Here is a 17,328-nt window from a genome sequence, read left to right as displayed (position 1 = left end):
TTAACTTCTTTTATAGATTCTCAACTTATTGTAAGTTTAGTACTCAAATAAGGATAATTTGAATTACAACATTAGCTAGAAATCAATGTTCACTTTTTAAACTTTAAGAATGAGTAAATCAATTTGATCTTACAGTAATGTCAATTAACACCCAACCAATAGATTGATTCAATCAACATAGACCAATCATTCACAATGTAATGCTTTCAGCTTTTGAATAATTCAATCCTCTTAACAAGATAACCAAAACAAGATTCACAGTAAAGAATGAATTCAGCAAAGCTTCAAAGATTCAGTGTTTGAGTAACTCAAAGCAGAGTTTGATAAAAGCCCTGTTTTAATGAAGCACAATTGAAAATTCCAACACTCTTCCAAAACTCAGGTTTTAAATAAACTTTCAATTAATGAGTCTTTAGTGTTAATCAACGTACTCCCATACCTTATGGTTTCCGCAATAAGTATTGATCAACCAACGTACTCCTTTTTGGTTTCTGCAATTCCAAAGTCAAATTAATTTTTTGTTTATTTAATATCCAATCCACACAATTTATAGATTTGAAATTAGCAACCACGTAGTTATATATGTGCAGAAAATTAAAGAGAGTTTAGGGAAAGAGAGTGAGACCGAGTTTTTTACGAGGTTCAGCTTATACCCAGCCTACGTCCTCGCCTTAGGCAAGACCACCTAAGGATTCCACTATAGCGTTCCTTTATAGGCGGAACAAACGGTTACAATCCCTCCTTTAGGGTGGAGCCCCCACTCCAAATGATACCCCACGTTCGGTACAACAATTCAACCAACCTTGAATCATCAAAAATTATAAAAGAAAGAAGAAACAATTTGGTGTACAATGACACTCTCAAAAGAGTAGATTAGTATAATTTTAAGCACAAAGTATACTTCAAAGTAAATATAAATATGCAATGAAATTGAAGCTCAAAATAAATTTATCACCGATATGATTTTTTTATGATTGAAAGATTCAGAATTTATGCTCAATCTTGGTGTGAGAATTTTAGTAAAAACTCAGTAGAGAATATCAGCAAGATATGAGCAAGATGTGAGCAAGATAGCCTTTGAAAATTGAGAGCACTTGAGAGTATTTAATTGCTAAATAATTTCTTGGTGATTTAAAATCTTTGCCTTGGGGGCTATATATAGAAATTAAAAAGTGTATTCCTTGTTCCCAAGTTTGCACGAAGTTTGGAGCCAAAGAAACCAAATTTAGAAACTTTCCCGCACTGAACTTTTAAAAACTTTCAAATGACAATCGCCTATCTTGTTCAAATCCAGTTTTATTTAAAAAGTCAGTGTACAATCAGTCACCTGGAAAAACAAGGTCAGTTGCCTTAGTTGTCAAGGTCAGGCACCTACTAGGTTAAGTTGAGGTGCCTGGCACCCTTCTGTTTGCCAATCTTAAAAACACAAAAAAGTCAGTCGCCTGAGCATTTGAAAAACTTGTTTTTTTAAGACTTTAATTTCAAAAACTCTTTTTTCTTTTTGGGCCTTTTAATTTATAACTTTGAAAAAAAAAAATTCAAGGTCTTAAAAATAGGTCTCTAGGTCTTTATTATTCCTAAAGAGTTTCAATGCATTCATATTGAACTTTAATAAATTGAAGTACTTACAATTGAAGTACTTACATAAGACTTCCTTAAGACTGTAAAACATTTAATTATTGAAGTTTTGATGTATGTCCTTGCTTGGAGTTCATCTTGCTTAAGTTTCAACTTTCTTTGAGCTTCTATAGTATTTGTCAAACTTTGAGCTTTCATAAGATTTGTCAAACTTTGAGCTTTCATAATATTTGTCAAACTTTGATCTGAGCTTTGTCAAACTTTGATCTGAGCTTTGTTTGAATAACTTGTTTGTAGGTTTACAATGTACTCTTGTGATTACTTGATCTTGAATTTTCTAATACTTGATTCTTGAAGCATCACTACTTTGAAAGCATATTAAATTCCCTTGATTTGTTATCATAAAAATAAGATTTTAAGCCTTATAAGATTTATAATCTCCCCCTTTTTGATGATGACAAACAAGGAGCAAAAATGAGTAAGCCTTAAAAAGGCTCCTCCTTACAATAAGCATCAACTTAACAATATTTGCAATAGTCAATATACATGCTTAGGTATGTCATGCTCAATTTTTGCCCAAAAATTCTCTCCCTTTTGACATCAATAAAAAAGAGTAAGATATCAAGAAAAATATATAAATGCTAAGGTAAAGAACAACCATAAGCAAAAGTATATATCAGGTGAAGACACAAAACAAAAACTTTGCATTCATCATGCATAAAAAGATAGAGAATAAGTCCCTAAAATAACATGATAAAATACAAACGATTGTATATCAGATTTTTCAATAATTTCCATAAGTCATAATATCATTACATAACAAATCTAACCCCCCTCCCCCCTTGAATGAAATGTATTTCATATTCAATAAATTTATAATTTCATTCATGAAATATAAACTATGTATTCATGAAGGTGCATAGATTATCAATCGTGCTTTGAATTTATCATGCCATGCTCATGCTCAATTTGCTTACATTCAGCTTTGATAAATTTTCTCTTCCTTTTTATATCAACCAAAAAATAAGCTGAAAGAAATATTATGCAAAAGTATTAAGGACCAAAAAAAGTTCCGCATTTAGATCACAATAACAAGGTCCATAAGTCAGCATATATTTTAATCAAAACATGGTCATTCATTATTCATTATGCCAAAATTTATATATAACATAATCCAACATCAGCATGTGAGCTAAGATGGTCAAGAGAAAAACAAATAAAAGAACTAAGCACAACAAAATAATATTTCAACCTAGCTTAGTGTTTGGTTTCACAAATTATATATGCATCTTGCATTACCATTAGATTTGTATGCTCATGCTCATGCTTTCTTCAAACACTTATCCTTATTCCTTATTTGAATTTTTTATGCAATAAGCTCAATTTTGCTTCATATTTTCTTTCTTTTGATTTTAAATAATTCTTTTGCATATGAATACCAAAATTTATATGGCTTATCAAATCTCAGTACTTTCTAAGTTAAGCCTTATACAATCCAAGCTTTCTTGATTTGTGGCCAAGAATGCCATTCTTGTATTCATTTGTTTCAATGTTATAGTCGTCAATAAGCTCATAAATTCTTCTTTAAGATTTTTCATTTCAACTAGTTCAATATCCATATAGTAATTGAACAAAGAGAAATTTTCTTCTCATATTTGAATTTCCTATCTTGAATCTTGTAGGCTATGGAGGCATCCCTTTTCAGTTTAGTATAAATTTAGCCTTCTTAATTTCTAAAAAGGAAAGTGCTAATCCTAATATCTTTGGAGTCCTTAGTTTGTGAACTAGGTTTTTTATCTAGGTACCCATACTTTCTTGGGTCCAGATGGTTTACCAAGAGTTTATTCTTTTATTCTCCAAACTTGTCTGATTTTTGCACCCTTTCGTTTGAATGAACATTCAAACTTAATGTGTCCTTTCTCCTTACATAGAAAACATGTGGTATGTGTGTAAGCATTTGAGGAGGTGCTAGCATAATCTTTGGAGGCTTTTGCAAAGTAGCTTATGTAGATGTTCTTTTTTCTTGTATTCTCAACTCCATTAAATCCTATACCTTCTTTATTCAAGGATATTCTTTGTACGCCAATCATTTTATCAAGATTTTATTTTCCTCTAGCGAAGTTGTAAATTATTTTATTTTGATCCTCAAATTTACTTTTAAGATCACAAATTTTTGAGTCTTGTGTATTTTTACTCTTTTCTTGCAGCTTTACTTGGTTTTGAGACATCTTGCTGATTTTGTTCTCTAGTTCATAAATATATATATTGATCTTTGTCTTTATCAATGCAAGTTTGGGATTTTAGATCTTCTAATTCTTTTATCACCTTTTCATTCTTGCTTTCTAATTTCCTGATTTTTAAATCGTTTTCTCTTTCAGCAAGACTTTTACATTCTAATTCTTTCATAACAGTTTCATTCTTATTTTTCAATGAAGTCTATCGTTTAGTTACTTTAACTAGAATCTTACGAACTTTGAATAATTTTCTTTGTAGTTCTTCCTAAGATGACATACTCTCGTCATTGGATTCATCAGCTGAATCATTACAAGAATTATTAAATGATTTGGATGATGAGCTTTCTTCATTATCGTCCCATGCCATAAAGCAAGCAATAACCAGTGCACTTCAATAGGATAGGAAGTATAAGCTCAATGAAGATATGTGAATCTAAACTCAATATTGTGTCAATATGCAATCAAAGTGAGAGAGTGTGTTAGCAAAGTTTTTTTGAAGCAATGTATATAAATATATCAACCACAAATAATGTTTCAAAGATTTCAAGTGTACAATCAAATATCTCAAAATAAATTTCGGAAATGCAAGCACAAGGGATATTTAGGAAAACAAGCTTGTCCAAAAATATTTTCTTCAAAAACACAAGACAAGCTCAAAAGTCTGGCAATAAAAATGCAAAAACTCACAAGCTTGAAAAGTCTTTTTCAAAAAATTATATTGATTAAATCACTGGGGAAAAACTTTAGGATTAACTCTCTCTAAAATCAACAATCAATATGAGAGTATAAGCTAGTGGAAACAATGTAGGATCTCTCAAAGCACTCTCACCAAATTTGTTTTAGCAATGGAATAGGAATGGGTGGAGTATATAGGCTTGTTTGGGAATGAAAAGCTCAACGAGATTCAAAGAGAAATTTTGTTAACTAAGGCACTAATCTCATCTTGGCTTTTTCCAAATGAAGGTATATATATAGCCTTCAATAAAAATATGACAGTTAGGATATAAAGGAAATTATTAAAATTGTTTAATAAGCCCTTAATCAAATTTACCTCCAATTAACCACAATCACCACGGTTAAAAAATATGGTAACTTGAGAGTTTCAGTCGCTCATACCTCAGGGTTGGTCGCCCAAACACTCACAATTGGAAAAGTTAAATTTTCAACTTCGAGTGCCTGAGGACCGGTTCAGGTGGTTGAACCAAGGTGATTTTCCTAACACATGAGGTTCAGTCGCCTAGTTCAATATTCGGTCTGCCAAACTTCTCATTTCAGTCGCTTGAGGTATATTTGAACGTAAGGTTTGGGCACCCAGGGAAGGTGAAAAAGTTATTATTCATGGTTTAATTGAGTATGAAAGTTTAGTTCAATTTCGATTCAGTCGCCCAGGCCAAGTCAACTATTTTGACTTTTCACCCATTCGGTTGACTGAGGCGTTTTCAATGCACAAGGTTTGGTCGCCCGAAGTCCTTTTAAGCTTAAGAAATGGGTCCTGCTTTTAAGTATGGTTTTCCCCTGATTGCATAATTATAATCTATAGATTTAGGGGATTTATCAAAGTGATGAGCAGGGACTTAGGGTCGATCTAAGGACATTGAGCTTATAGTCCTACCATGCATGCAATGCATCAATTATTACAGACCTTTGATTATTATAGACCCAAAATGAAAATATAATGCACTACAATACAACTTGAAACAAATAAGAAATTTCATGCTCTGCTCCTTTACAAATTCATGGATTGCGCCGAATGGTGAGCGCATTTAAGTGTTTTTCGGCTTCCATTGCTCATTTGTCATCCGTGCTTAAAAAATAAACTTGTTCAAACACTTAACACACGGATGAGATACTGTGGTTTGTCATAATTAAAACAGGGATCAGACTCAACAAGTCAACAATCTCCCTCTTTTTAATGATGAAAAACACAAAAGCAAAATTTGGGTTCGCCTGACAAGGCTCCCCCTAACAATATGCATTAAAAGAATGATGTTCAATAAAGTTCACTTACAAGCATGAATACTTTTGATTTGTTCAAGTTGTGCAATTAAATACAGCTATCATTTTCTATTTTGAGTAACAAAAGTTCAGGGAGAAGGATTTAATTTTGCTCTTATAAAACGTCTCCCCCTTTTGTCATCAGCAAAAGAGCAGGAAAAAAAGTGTGACTGTTTTTAAAAAAGTATGGCAATTGAGTACACAAAACAGTATAATTGGTCATTAAAAGATTTAAATGATATGAAAAACATAGCCAAACCAGAAATATCCTCAAGCAATTGCAATTTAAGCATTTCATAAGACCCACAGAAAATTGGAATTAGAAGACATGCGGCATATATAAAAAATAAGTTTGAGCATAAACATGATCTAATTAGTTCGCATGCATTTTTATGTGTAGTTATAGAACCAGTTATGCAATTTAAAAATATATATTTATATAATAAAAATAAAGCAAGAGATAAAGAGTTTTAGTTTTGAAATTAGATCCTACCATAAATAAAAATATATATATATATATATATAATTAAATATACATGTATATATAAATATATGTCCCCCTTATGCTATTGTCAAAAGATACTAGGGGTGCTTGCTGAAAAAAAAAAATTTAATTTAATGCAAGCAAGCAACATTTTTCTGGTTTGTCAATTAAGCACATACTTATAATATAACTAGAAAAATACAACCACAATGATCCTAATGGCGTCAAACAATTTAAAGCAAGGATCATATGACAACACAAATGACTGTGGCTAATCAACATAATTCAAATTATGATTTTCAATACAATCATCGCATTTAAGCACAAGAGTCACAGAGAATTCAAGAACTGATCTATGCAAAAGTTTATGAGCATAATAAGATAGACATTTTCATTTTTGGATGCTGCCCCTATCGATTTGAATGCTAACTTAGATACAATAAATTGCTTATACCAGTTAAAGACTAATTTCATTATGCTTAGTAGTATAAGTCATCAATCTAAATCTTTAAAATCAACTATACTGAATAATTATCAATTGCATTTGTCATTTGATCATTGTAGTTGTCCTTATAGACCATAGATGCATAAAAGAATGTATATAAAGGCATGCTATATAGTTCATGACCCACAAACATTCCATATCAAATCATAACACTTTAAACACATAATATAATGTTCAGGAATCCCAGAAGAGCCTCAATACACAAAAAGTGAGGTGATGCATATAAGTCTTTTATGCTTTTTTCTAGGGATGGAGCTGAGCTCCCCTAATCATTTGATGATTATGTGATGATGAAATTTAATATTCAATTAGTTTTCACTCATCCTTTCAAAAGGATTTTAACTTTTATTCTATTATAATCATCTTTGTACAAGATTTTATTTTGGGAAAATTCTAACGAAAATTTGGCAGCATGCCGTCTGTAAATTGTACATTTTCCCATAAAACCTGTACCTGATAAATGGTTGTTCTCAACAAAATATTCATATAAATCATGCAACAACCTAAAATCCACTACTAGCATACAATTCAATCCACTGCATCCGCTATGCAGGAGGCATCCTAGACTAAGCATGCAATCAGGTAGCAATTATCAATTCATGAATAATAATCTATTCATCAAGGAGATTTAATCATTTAACGCATTATGGATATTAATTTGCAATGTTGTTCATACATGCATATAGACATGTGGTATGATTACAAGAGCATTTAATATATGTAGTCATGTAAAGAGAAATGCTCCCCCTGAGTTATGCACTAAACCCTTTTATGCCTTTATCTTACTTTAAAAAAAAAAAAAATTCAGACAAGCATACAAAATTTTTCAATGATTTGAACATGGCCAATAGTGCTTTGTCTTAGAGGACCAAAAAGTCACATACAATACTTCTTCAGGGTTATAAGACAACATATGCCTCTTTACTTATGAATTTCAATATATGATAGAGGCCTAAGTTCAAATGGCTTTTAGATTTAACTACTCTTGCACAGGTTTCTTTTGGAATTAAATTAGAAACCTAGTGCAATTAATTTAGCCATTCAACTTCACTAAAAATATGAAGCTCTAAAGATTTGACTTGAAGGATTGAGAGTATGATAACCTGTTGAAGAAAGGCTTAAAAAGATTAGATGTTACTACTCATATAAACAAGGTGCACCTTTCTTTTCGGGAGCCTTCCCATAAGAACTCCACTTAAGTGTGCTTAACTTGGAGTAATCTTGGGATGGGTGATCTTTTGAGAAGTTTTCTCATTAAGTGTTTAAGTGAGGACAAAACACACTAAAAATGACATGTGTTGATCTATGGGGCCGGTCATTAGTCCGATAAGGTCTGCCCCTTGTTGTCTGGTCTAGGTGGAGGAGGAGAGACACACTACTTCCTGACAGACCTAGGTTGGGGTGTTACAGAGAGCTTGTGAAGCAAAAAAGAATATATACTCTCAACGATTAAATTAACATTAAGTTCAGAAGAGTATTCAGAAGTGAGCACATGTGGACAACATTAAAATAGTTTTATGATAGTGAATATGTCCAAACACTAAGGCAAAGAGCATTTATGAGTATATGATTTTTCTTTAACAATGCTCTTTGGAGAATTGAAAGTATCCTATAGATATGATCATGATTTGTAGCAAGGATACAAACCGATGGATAGGTATAATCTTTAACAGATATGATCGTGATTTCGTAAAGAGTCTTATAGATGGAATGGTGAACCAAAATAGAGGCATTTTATATTTTAAGCTCAAAGGTAATAATTTGATTCAACGATTAAATATGAATCCCTTAGTGGATACCTCTAAATTTGATTGCGAGGGGAATGACTTTTAATTAGTACTATTATAATAGAAATTAATCATCATTAGTGCTTATACCTAGAGTAATGACTAGATTTTTATTTAGGCTTTTCATATTCAAAAATGAGTTTAGGGTATAATAATATATGATATAGGATGGATCCTTACAACTCAATCTTATGCAATGGACAACAGTGGCTTAACTTAAAGTGTTATATTTAAGCATGGGTTAGGCATTTGAAATTAATTACCTGGAAAAGATGCCATGTCCAATTGGAAGTGGATGTAGATACTAGGTTTATATATTTTAACCCCGAACCACTCCCTAAGCCTACAATCATCACAACCCCTAAACCTCAAAACTAAGGGAAGATTAAAATATTTATATAATTTCTATTGGATTCTGATCTTCCTTAGACCCTATGGAGTTTGCCTTCATGATTACCCACAACATTTCTTTATTTAAGCCTCTGGCACTTTTAAGTAACCAATTAAACCATACGTGCCACATAGTTTTACAACATAAGAAGGTATTGAATATACATAAAAGATTATGCTTATTTATTCTGTTTTTACTTGATGAGGCATGACTGTGGGTTTGATAGATAGAACATGAACTCTTTTTGAAAATATTTTTCATTTTAATTGCGAAGGGTCTATTATGATTATTCTTTTCATTTTTAACTTTGATTATAACTCTTGAATAATCATCCATTTCTTCTTCTAAGCATGTAATTTTTAATATCTTCTTAATCTTTCTCTTTTCTAAGATGACATAATAATCTTTTATCTCTCCTAATTGCTTTGCCAATCTTTTTGCCTAGAAGTTTATGCATTTTCAATGAAACATTTTCAAGCTTTTTATAAGAAAGCATGCTTTTAGTATTCATTTCACCGCTTGAGTCATTACAAAAACTATTATAATCATTTTCACATCAATCATTGCATGCATCATTCTCATGATTATAAAATGTGCTATCAGATGATTCACCACCCAATTTAACACAATCATTATATGAATCTTTACATGTGTCATCAACAAGATTATCACAACATTCAACAGATGATTCCTAAAATAATGTGTTGCGGGAATCAATAGATGAATCATCACGTGCAATATTAATTAAACTAGAAGGAGATATATGTATACCTCCTCATTAGTTATTGCGGTTAGCCCATGATCTGCCTCTACCTAATCATTTGATCTTGGAGTTTTTGGAGTGGCAATCTCCTTTTACTGGGTCTCTCCATATTTCTTTTCCAGTTTATCTCAGATTTCCTGTACACTTTTACAAGCCATAATCTCAAGGAAAATGTTAGACCCTAAGGAGCAGTATAGCATATGCATGGCATTAGAATTAATCAAGTTAAAATCATTTTCAAAAATTTGTACACCACTTCCTTTAGCAATCACTTGCCAAGCCTTTTAGTCCATTACTTTTATAAATATGCTCATTCTAAATTTTCAGGCGGTGTAATCAACACCACAAAATAATGCAAGACTGGAAGATGATCGTCCCTCTCTAAATGGGTATACACCAACTCGAGCCACTGCGATCTTTCGCAAAAACATTTAAGTCTATGCAATGAGGCTCTGATACCAATTGTTAGAATTGGTGTGTTCCCAAAAGGGGGGTGAATTGGGTATTGAAAATTTATCTCCTAGGTTCAACTAAATGAGTGGTATAACACAACCTAGGGTTTGTCTATGCAATCCCAAATGCGCAAATAAATATAATGTGTGAGAATTAAATCATATGTAGCATTCATAGTCTATTGAAAATAATCATACATGTGCTGTAAATAAATTGTAGAAATGTAAAGTGCACACATGATATGTTATCGGGGTTCGGCCAATATTGCCTACGTCCCCACCTCACCTCGCAAGCTGGAGAATTCCACTAATGCTCACTTAACGGGTGGAGCGGCACCGATTACAACACCAGGTCAAATTACCAGGGATAACCTCAACCTTTACAAACTCTCTTTACAGTAGGGAGAAGACTCAAGGTCACATTAACAGGGTTGACCCCAACCTTTACAACCCGATCCTTACGCGCTAGATCAACACCCTCTCAGGCCACACCTGGAATTCAACAATGAATAAAAAATATATGTACAAATAAAGATGCTTCTAACACAAGCAGATTTGTACTGATACACACAAGTAATAACCAATGCACTTCAGTAGGATAGGAAGTATAAGCTCAGTGAAGATATGTGAATCTACTCTCAATATTGTGTCAATATGCAATCAAAGTGTGAGAGTGAGTAAAGTTTCTTTGAAACAATGTATATAAATATATTGACCACAAATAATGTTTAAAGATTTCCAGTGTATAATCAAATATCTCAAAAAAATATTCGGAAACTCAAGCACAAGAGATATTTAGAAAAGCAAGTTTGTCTAAAAAAATTTTCTTCAAAAACATAAGACAAGCTCAAGAGTCTTGAAATAAAAATGCAAAAACTCAGAAGCTTAAAAAGTCCTCCCTAAAAAGATTATACTGATTAAATCATTGGGGAAAAATTTTGGGCTTAACTCTCTCTATAATCAACAATCAATATGAGAGTATAAGCTAGTGGAAACAATGTAGGATCTCTCAGAGCACTCTCATCAAATTTGTTTTAACAAAGGAATACGAATGGGTGGAGTATATAGACTTGTTTGGGAATGAAAAGCTCAAGGAGATTCAGAGATAAATTTTTTTAATTAAGGCACTAATCTCATCTTGGTTTTCCCAAATGAAGGTATATATATAGCCTTCAATAAAAATATAACCATTAGGAAAAATTGAATTTTCAACTTCAGGTGCCCGAGGACAGGTTTAGGTGGCTGAAAGCGATTTTCCAAACGTTCGAGGTTCAGTCGCCCGGTTCATAGTTCGGTCTTCCGAATGTCTCATTTCGGTCGCTTGAGGTATATTTGAACATAAGGTTTGGGCGCCCGGGGAAGGTGAAAAAGTTAGTATTCATGATTCGGTTGATCATGAAAATTTACTACAATTTTGGTTCGGTTGGCCGAGCGAAGTCAATTATTTTGAAGTTTCACCTACTCAATCGACTGAGACATTTTCAACGCACAAGGTTCGGTCTCCCGAAGTCCTTTCAAGCTTAAGAAATGGGTTATGTTTTTAAGTATGGTTTTCCCCTGCTTGCATAATTATAATTTGTAAGATTGAGGGGATTTATCAAAGTGATGTGCAGGGACCTAGGGTCTATCTAAAGTCTTTGAGCCTATAGTCCTACCATGTATGCAATGCATTAATTATTATAAAACTTTGATTATTACAGACCCAAAATAAAAATATAATGCACTACAATACAACTTAAAACAAACAAAAAACTTCATGCTCTGATCCTTTGCAAATTCATAGATTGGGCCAAATGGTGTGTGCATTTAAGTGCTTTTCAGCTTCCATTTCTCATCTGTCATCCGTACTTAGAAAAATAAACCTATTCAAACACTTAACACACAGATGAGATACTATGGTTTGTCATAATCAAAATAGGGATCAAACTCAAAAATTCAAGATGGGGACTACTTATAATTGTGTTTCGTAGTTGGAAGCTTGGAGAATCAACTTATCCTTAGAGAATGATACAGGACACATGAAAGCAGTTAATTCTGTAGCGCAGGGAGTAGCCAAGCAAGTGACTATGAAGCTTGGACAGTGGGAAGCTCATGTAAATTTCACAATGGTGCCATTGGATGACTTTCTAGTCATTATAGAAATGGAGTTCCTAAGGGGGCGAAGGCATTGGTGATGCCTTTGACTGGTTTCCTGTGTCTGATGGGAGATCACTCATGCATGGTGCAAGTCATTGCTACGAAAGGAGACGACGGGAAGTCCTTTTCAGCCATACAACTCAGTGAGGGATTGGGTCAGGGTGAGCACGTCTAGCCATGGTGGTTGTAGATAGAGAAGTAGGCCAAGAATAGGTGCCTACGACCATCCAAGCGGTGTTGGATGAGTACATGGAGGTGTTGTCGGATAAGCTACCTCACAATTTGCCTTCACGATGGACTGTGCAGCATGGGATCGAGTTATTATCAGGAATGAAACCACCTACTAAAGGGCCATGTCGTATGACACCTCTAAAGATAACAGAGTTTGGAAAACGTTTTGATGAATGGGAAGCAGGATGTCTATGCTCTTCCAAAACAACATTGGGAGCATCGTTGTTGTTTCAGAGGAAACATGAAGAACATATATGGAAGGTGTTCAATAAGCTAAGGGGAAACAGTCTGATGTGAAGAGAGGGAAATTCTCTTTCACTCAGTGGAGCAACAAATTCCTTAGTCAGGTGGTTGAACAAGGTCATATCCAGAGGGGTATTGAGAAGGTAAGGATGATTCAACAACAAAAGATCCCCACTACAGTGAAGGAATTGCGTTCCTTTCTTGGCTTTACTAACTATTTCAGGAAGTTCGTTGAGGGGTATTTGCGGAGAATGACTCCAATGACAGGACTACTAAGGAAGGGGTATTGCTGGCCGTAGCTGCGAGATGATGTGGTTGGTTATACCCAGATTTGTCTCATTTTCCAATACAACAAGGGGGAGCAGAGGAAGTTTGGTATGTTCATAGCTGCACCAAAGTACTGTTCGGCAAAGGAGATGACACAATTGTTCCTTGTGACTATTGTGAAATTTTTGGGTGTTCCCTAAGTTAATATTTGTGACCGAGACTTAATGTTCATTGACAACTTCTTGACAAAATTTTTCAAGATATTCAGGTCACATCTTGACATCTCTTCAAGTTATCACCCATAGATAGACGGACATATGAATAGATTCCGAGAGCTATTAGAAGAGTGCTTGCACCATTTTGTCAAATACAACCAGAATTGGGTGCAACTACTTGATGTGGCTCCATTCTGTGGCAATGCCCAAAGGAGCTTAACAACAAAAAAAAAGCCCTTTTGAGTTTGTTACAGGCTAGAAGCTGCTGTTACCTCACATAGTGGGCGATCAGTATAGACGAAAGAGTCCCAGAGCGTACATCTTCACCAAAGAATGGAAATAGAATGCAGAATTTGCCCGAGCCTATCTGGAGAAAGCTTCTAAGCAGATGAAGAAGTGGGCAGATCAGGGGAGAAGACCACAATTTCATGTCAATTGCCTCAAGCCATTCAACGCTGATACCGATGACCTGAGTAGAAGTTGAAGAAAGTGCAACCTAAGAGACGTGAAGTTAAAAAGATCTTTGTAGATAGAAAGTTCATATCCTCAAGGAGGAAGAGGTAGAAGTTCATAATGAAATGAAAATTTCATGATGACAAAGAAAGCAGCTAGATTTATGCGAAAGATATTCAATCGTTCATGGACAAACTTGAAGTGTACCTACCGCCAAAGTCTTTGAGGACGTCGACCGCATAAGTGGAGGAGAGTGTCACGAGCTAAGTTTGTTCAGGGCATTATGCTTGCCAGTGACAGCTTATCTCACATGCTTGGGATGGGCTTTCATCATGTAAATACTAGTGTAAGGTTATTTTCTTCTAATAATGTCTTTGTATGCCAAATAAGACAGCATGACTCTTCAGTCACTTTGATATTTCCTAGTGTCAGGATGATAATTACATAAAAACCTCTTTAGGGGTGGGTGAGTGCTCATCAGTCATTGTAAAACACACTAGCTTTTGTCAACGTATTTAGCCTACATGCCTCCCTCGCTAAACACACATTATCAATGGAGGTATTGTTAATGAATTGCGTAGATTCAATATTTACTGCTTGCTTGCCATTGCTTTCATCAATGCTTATTGTTTCCGCTACCATTTAATTGAATGCTAATGAATGTGTTTCATGGATGAATGTTGATAAATGATAGGTTGACTAGTTAAACAAGAGTGTTTTAGCTAGCGCCACATGACCCTTTCACAACGGTGTGAAAATAGTCGGCCCGTGACACAAAGCAATGTATCGTAAAACGTAAAAGATTATGTTAGGAGTTGAAAATCTTCGTGGATGAGTTTGATATACATGGGTGAGTACCAACTTAATACAAAAGGTATAATCTTTTGATTTTCGATCCAACCACATATATAAGCACCCATTCTTTACTCTATTTTTCGTATGTTAGATAAACTCATAAATGAAATTCTCAACAATCTTCCAATTTTTTATGAGTTCCAATTACTCCCCCTTCAATAGAATCCACTCCTAATCACTACATGTCATTCAACCATCTAAGAGTCATTACTTAGCTATGGGAGAGACCATAAACCATAGGAGTCTATTCATTAATTTATCGAATTATCATCTGTAGGATCCATGACCCTTTTATGGGATCAACATTTGTAAGAACAAATGCATGAACATTTGATCCCAAATTGAACCATCAATTCCTCATGGACGGGATTTCCGTATATTGGTGAGTGCTAACTTAACCCATAAAATTTAAACCTTTAGTTTTTGGTCCAACCATGTACATAAGCACCCATCTTTATTATTATTATTTTTTCTTTCTTTTGAAAGGTAAAAGATAGAATTAATTCGATAGTAGAAATAAGCAGTTTGACAAGCAAGATGCTTGCAAACCATTCAAAGGAGCAAAAGCAGTAAGGAGAAAATAGAAAAGCTACTTACAAACCCAATGAAAAGAATATAGAAAAGGAACTTGTAAAATTATGTCATAAGATTATGCGTGCAAACAACAAAGACAAAAAATTAGAGAAAGGTAAAGGAAAAAGAAGAAGATGAATTTACATGATCTGGTAATGTGCCTATAGTACGGAGTCCCTGCGCAATTTTCCTTATCAAACAAAAACTACTTTAAATCCATTTGGTCTACAAATTATAATTTTCACATAAAAAAAAAAAAAAAAAAAAACATATATCCTCATATGATATATATTTACATTGCGCAGTAACTAAAATGTAATGCTCCGTACTACGGGATACCCGTTTAACTTTGTTTTAGCAAGCAGAGAGGTTTCATGCATTGCGGAGGGACCCTAAGCTCTCCTATTTGTAACAGTCTTTAAGTGAACACCTTATGAATATGAGTCACAACTTAACACAACTTTACAACCCATACTCTAAAGCAATTGAAGAAATTCTTCCTATGTGAGATTGTGGAATGAGTCACTACTTAACACAACTTTACGACCCATACTCTAAAGCAATTGAAGAAGTTCTTCCTAGGTGAGATTGTGGAAGAGAGAACAAGTCCTTGACCAGAGTAAAATAGGATTGTAGCAATATCTACAGTAAAATTCGTGTCTCTAAAGAGTTATCCTAAAATGTTCATGAGTTTACTTTTTTTAAATTTCCCAATATTATCATTACTAGAATAGAAAATTTGAAATATTTATACATTGCTTTGAACCGAGATTGCTTTTAGGAACAAACCAAGCCCTGAACTAAATTCAAAATAACACACTGCATGGAAGTTTGAAAATGTCTGACCATATAAAGTAATTGTATTTAGATTATAAAATGTCTAATAATCATTCATTCTATTCTTTTAATGTGGGACAAATTCAAAAATTGAATTCTCAGTAAATTATCATGAATTTTTAGATAATGAATTGTAGATATAGCAGTAGTTACATTTTTATTTTTAAGGAAATCTCATTTTCTCCACTTCTTCAATTGACTGCTGAACTTTCCCGGCGCCTACATTTCCATGTTTGGCAGTTGAGTGAGGGTGCACCCTCTCTATCATCATGGGAAGTTGAGCCATGCAATGTCCCATACAGTCGCCAGCCGCCTCAGTCTGAGGGATTTTTCGTTCCTTTAGAATGCAATAGTACACTGCAGATGGGGTAATTAACTACTCTCCTCCCTAGTTAAGTACAGTGCATGGTTGGCTCTCTGCCACTTAATTAAATCATTTCCTTTCCCTTTGTTCCATTAACAGTTGCAATCCTGTGGCGCTCAACGAGATGAATGTTGCAGCCTCCGCACAAACTGGTAACGGATTGTTCCCTGGATGGATGCTTTGATATATATATATATTTGGAAGCTTTAAATTGCATGAAGAGAAGCTAAGTGTGCATGCTTTCGTAATAAGTTGATGTTGCGTTCTATATTTGACATCATTTACCTATCAAAAAGCTTAATAATGAGATGCTTAGTGGTGTAAATATGAATTTTAAGCCTAGTGCAGCACAAAATATGACTTGTAATAAACCAATTCTATGTCTTGGTTCTTACTGTGTTCTGAATTTTAATTGAGAATGCTGAGGAAGAATAGTCCCTCCTAAGTCTTGAAATGTTATGTTGGTAGAGGAGAGTGTTGAACTAGGTATATAAATGTAATATAGAAGTTATGTATAAGTCAAATCACGAGATTGATATTGTGTAACTGTCTGGATCATTAAAAATGTATGGAGACTCATATCATAAGGAATTAAACCAGTGCTTGCATTCCACTTGGGTGAACCAAAAATTAAGTGAAGTCAAGTCGTACATGTATAGATGGTGTTTCTCACATATAACGTTATTAAACTATGTTAGATAATTTTTATTTTTATTTTTAGACGATGTTGATTCCTTAGATTGGTTCAATGACTTGAGAGAGTAAAAGGTGAGGTTGATTGAAAGCGTTTAAGAAAGAGAGTGGCATGCGTACCAGCCACACTGTTGCCCATAGAAAGCTATGGTGGATGTGTGATATAAGTAGCTTTCATCATCATTCTTTGTTTTGTTAAGTTGCCAAGTAGAAATGGTTCTAGCATGACCATCAAGTTTCAACTTGAGGTGGAGGAAAAGCTACACTGTCAA

General features: G+C 34.0%; 1 protein-coding gene across 19 annotated transcripts in view; it reads left to right on the top strand.

The window, feature by feature from the left end:
• The window catches only part of LOC131153445 (agamous-like MADS-box protein MADS2), a 75,043-nt gene extending 58,067 nt beyond the window's left edge, over positions 1-16,976 (top strand). For all 19 annotated transcript variants that reach the window (XM_058105765.1, XM_058105752.1, XM_058105760.1 and 16 more), the window contains 2 exons: positions 16,240-16,367; positions 16,463-16,976. In XM_058105765.1, coding sequence (XP_057961748.1) covers positions 16,240-16,367; positions 16,463-16,547 — 213 coding nt within the window. In that variant the 3' untranslated portion in view covers positions 16,548-16,976. The remainder of the gene's footprint in view (positions 1-16,239; positions 16,368-16,462) is intronic.
• Positions 16,977-17,328: the final 352 nt, after the last annotated feature.

The sequence above is a fragment of the Malania oleifera genome, chromosome 4 (genome assembly GCF_029873635.1).
Source record: "Malania oleifera isolate guangnan ecotype guangnan chromosome 4, ASM2987363v1, whole genome shotgun sequence".
Classification (NCBI taxonomy): Eukaryota; Viridiplantae; Streptophyta; class Magnoliopsida; order Santalales; family Ximeniaceae; genus Malania; species Malania oleifera.
This window is presented reverse-complemented; position numbering and strand designations above follow the sequence as displayed.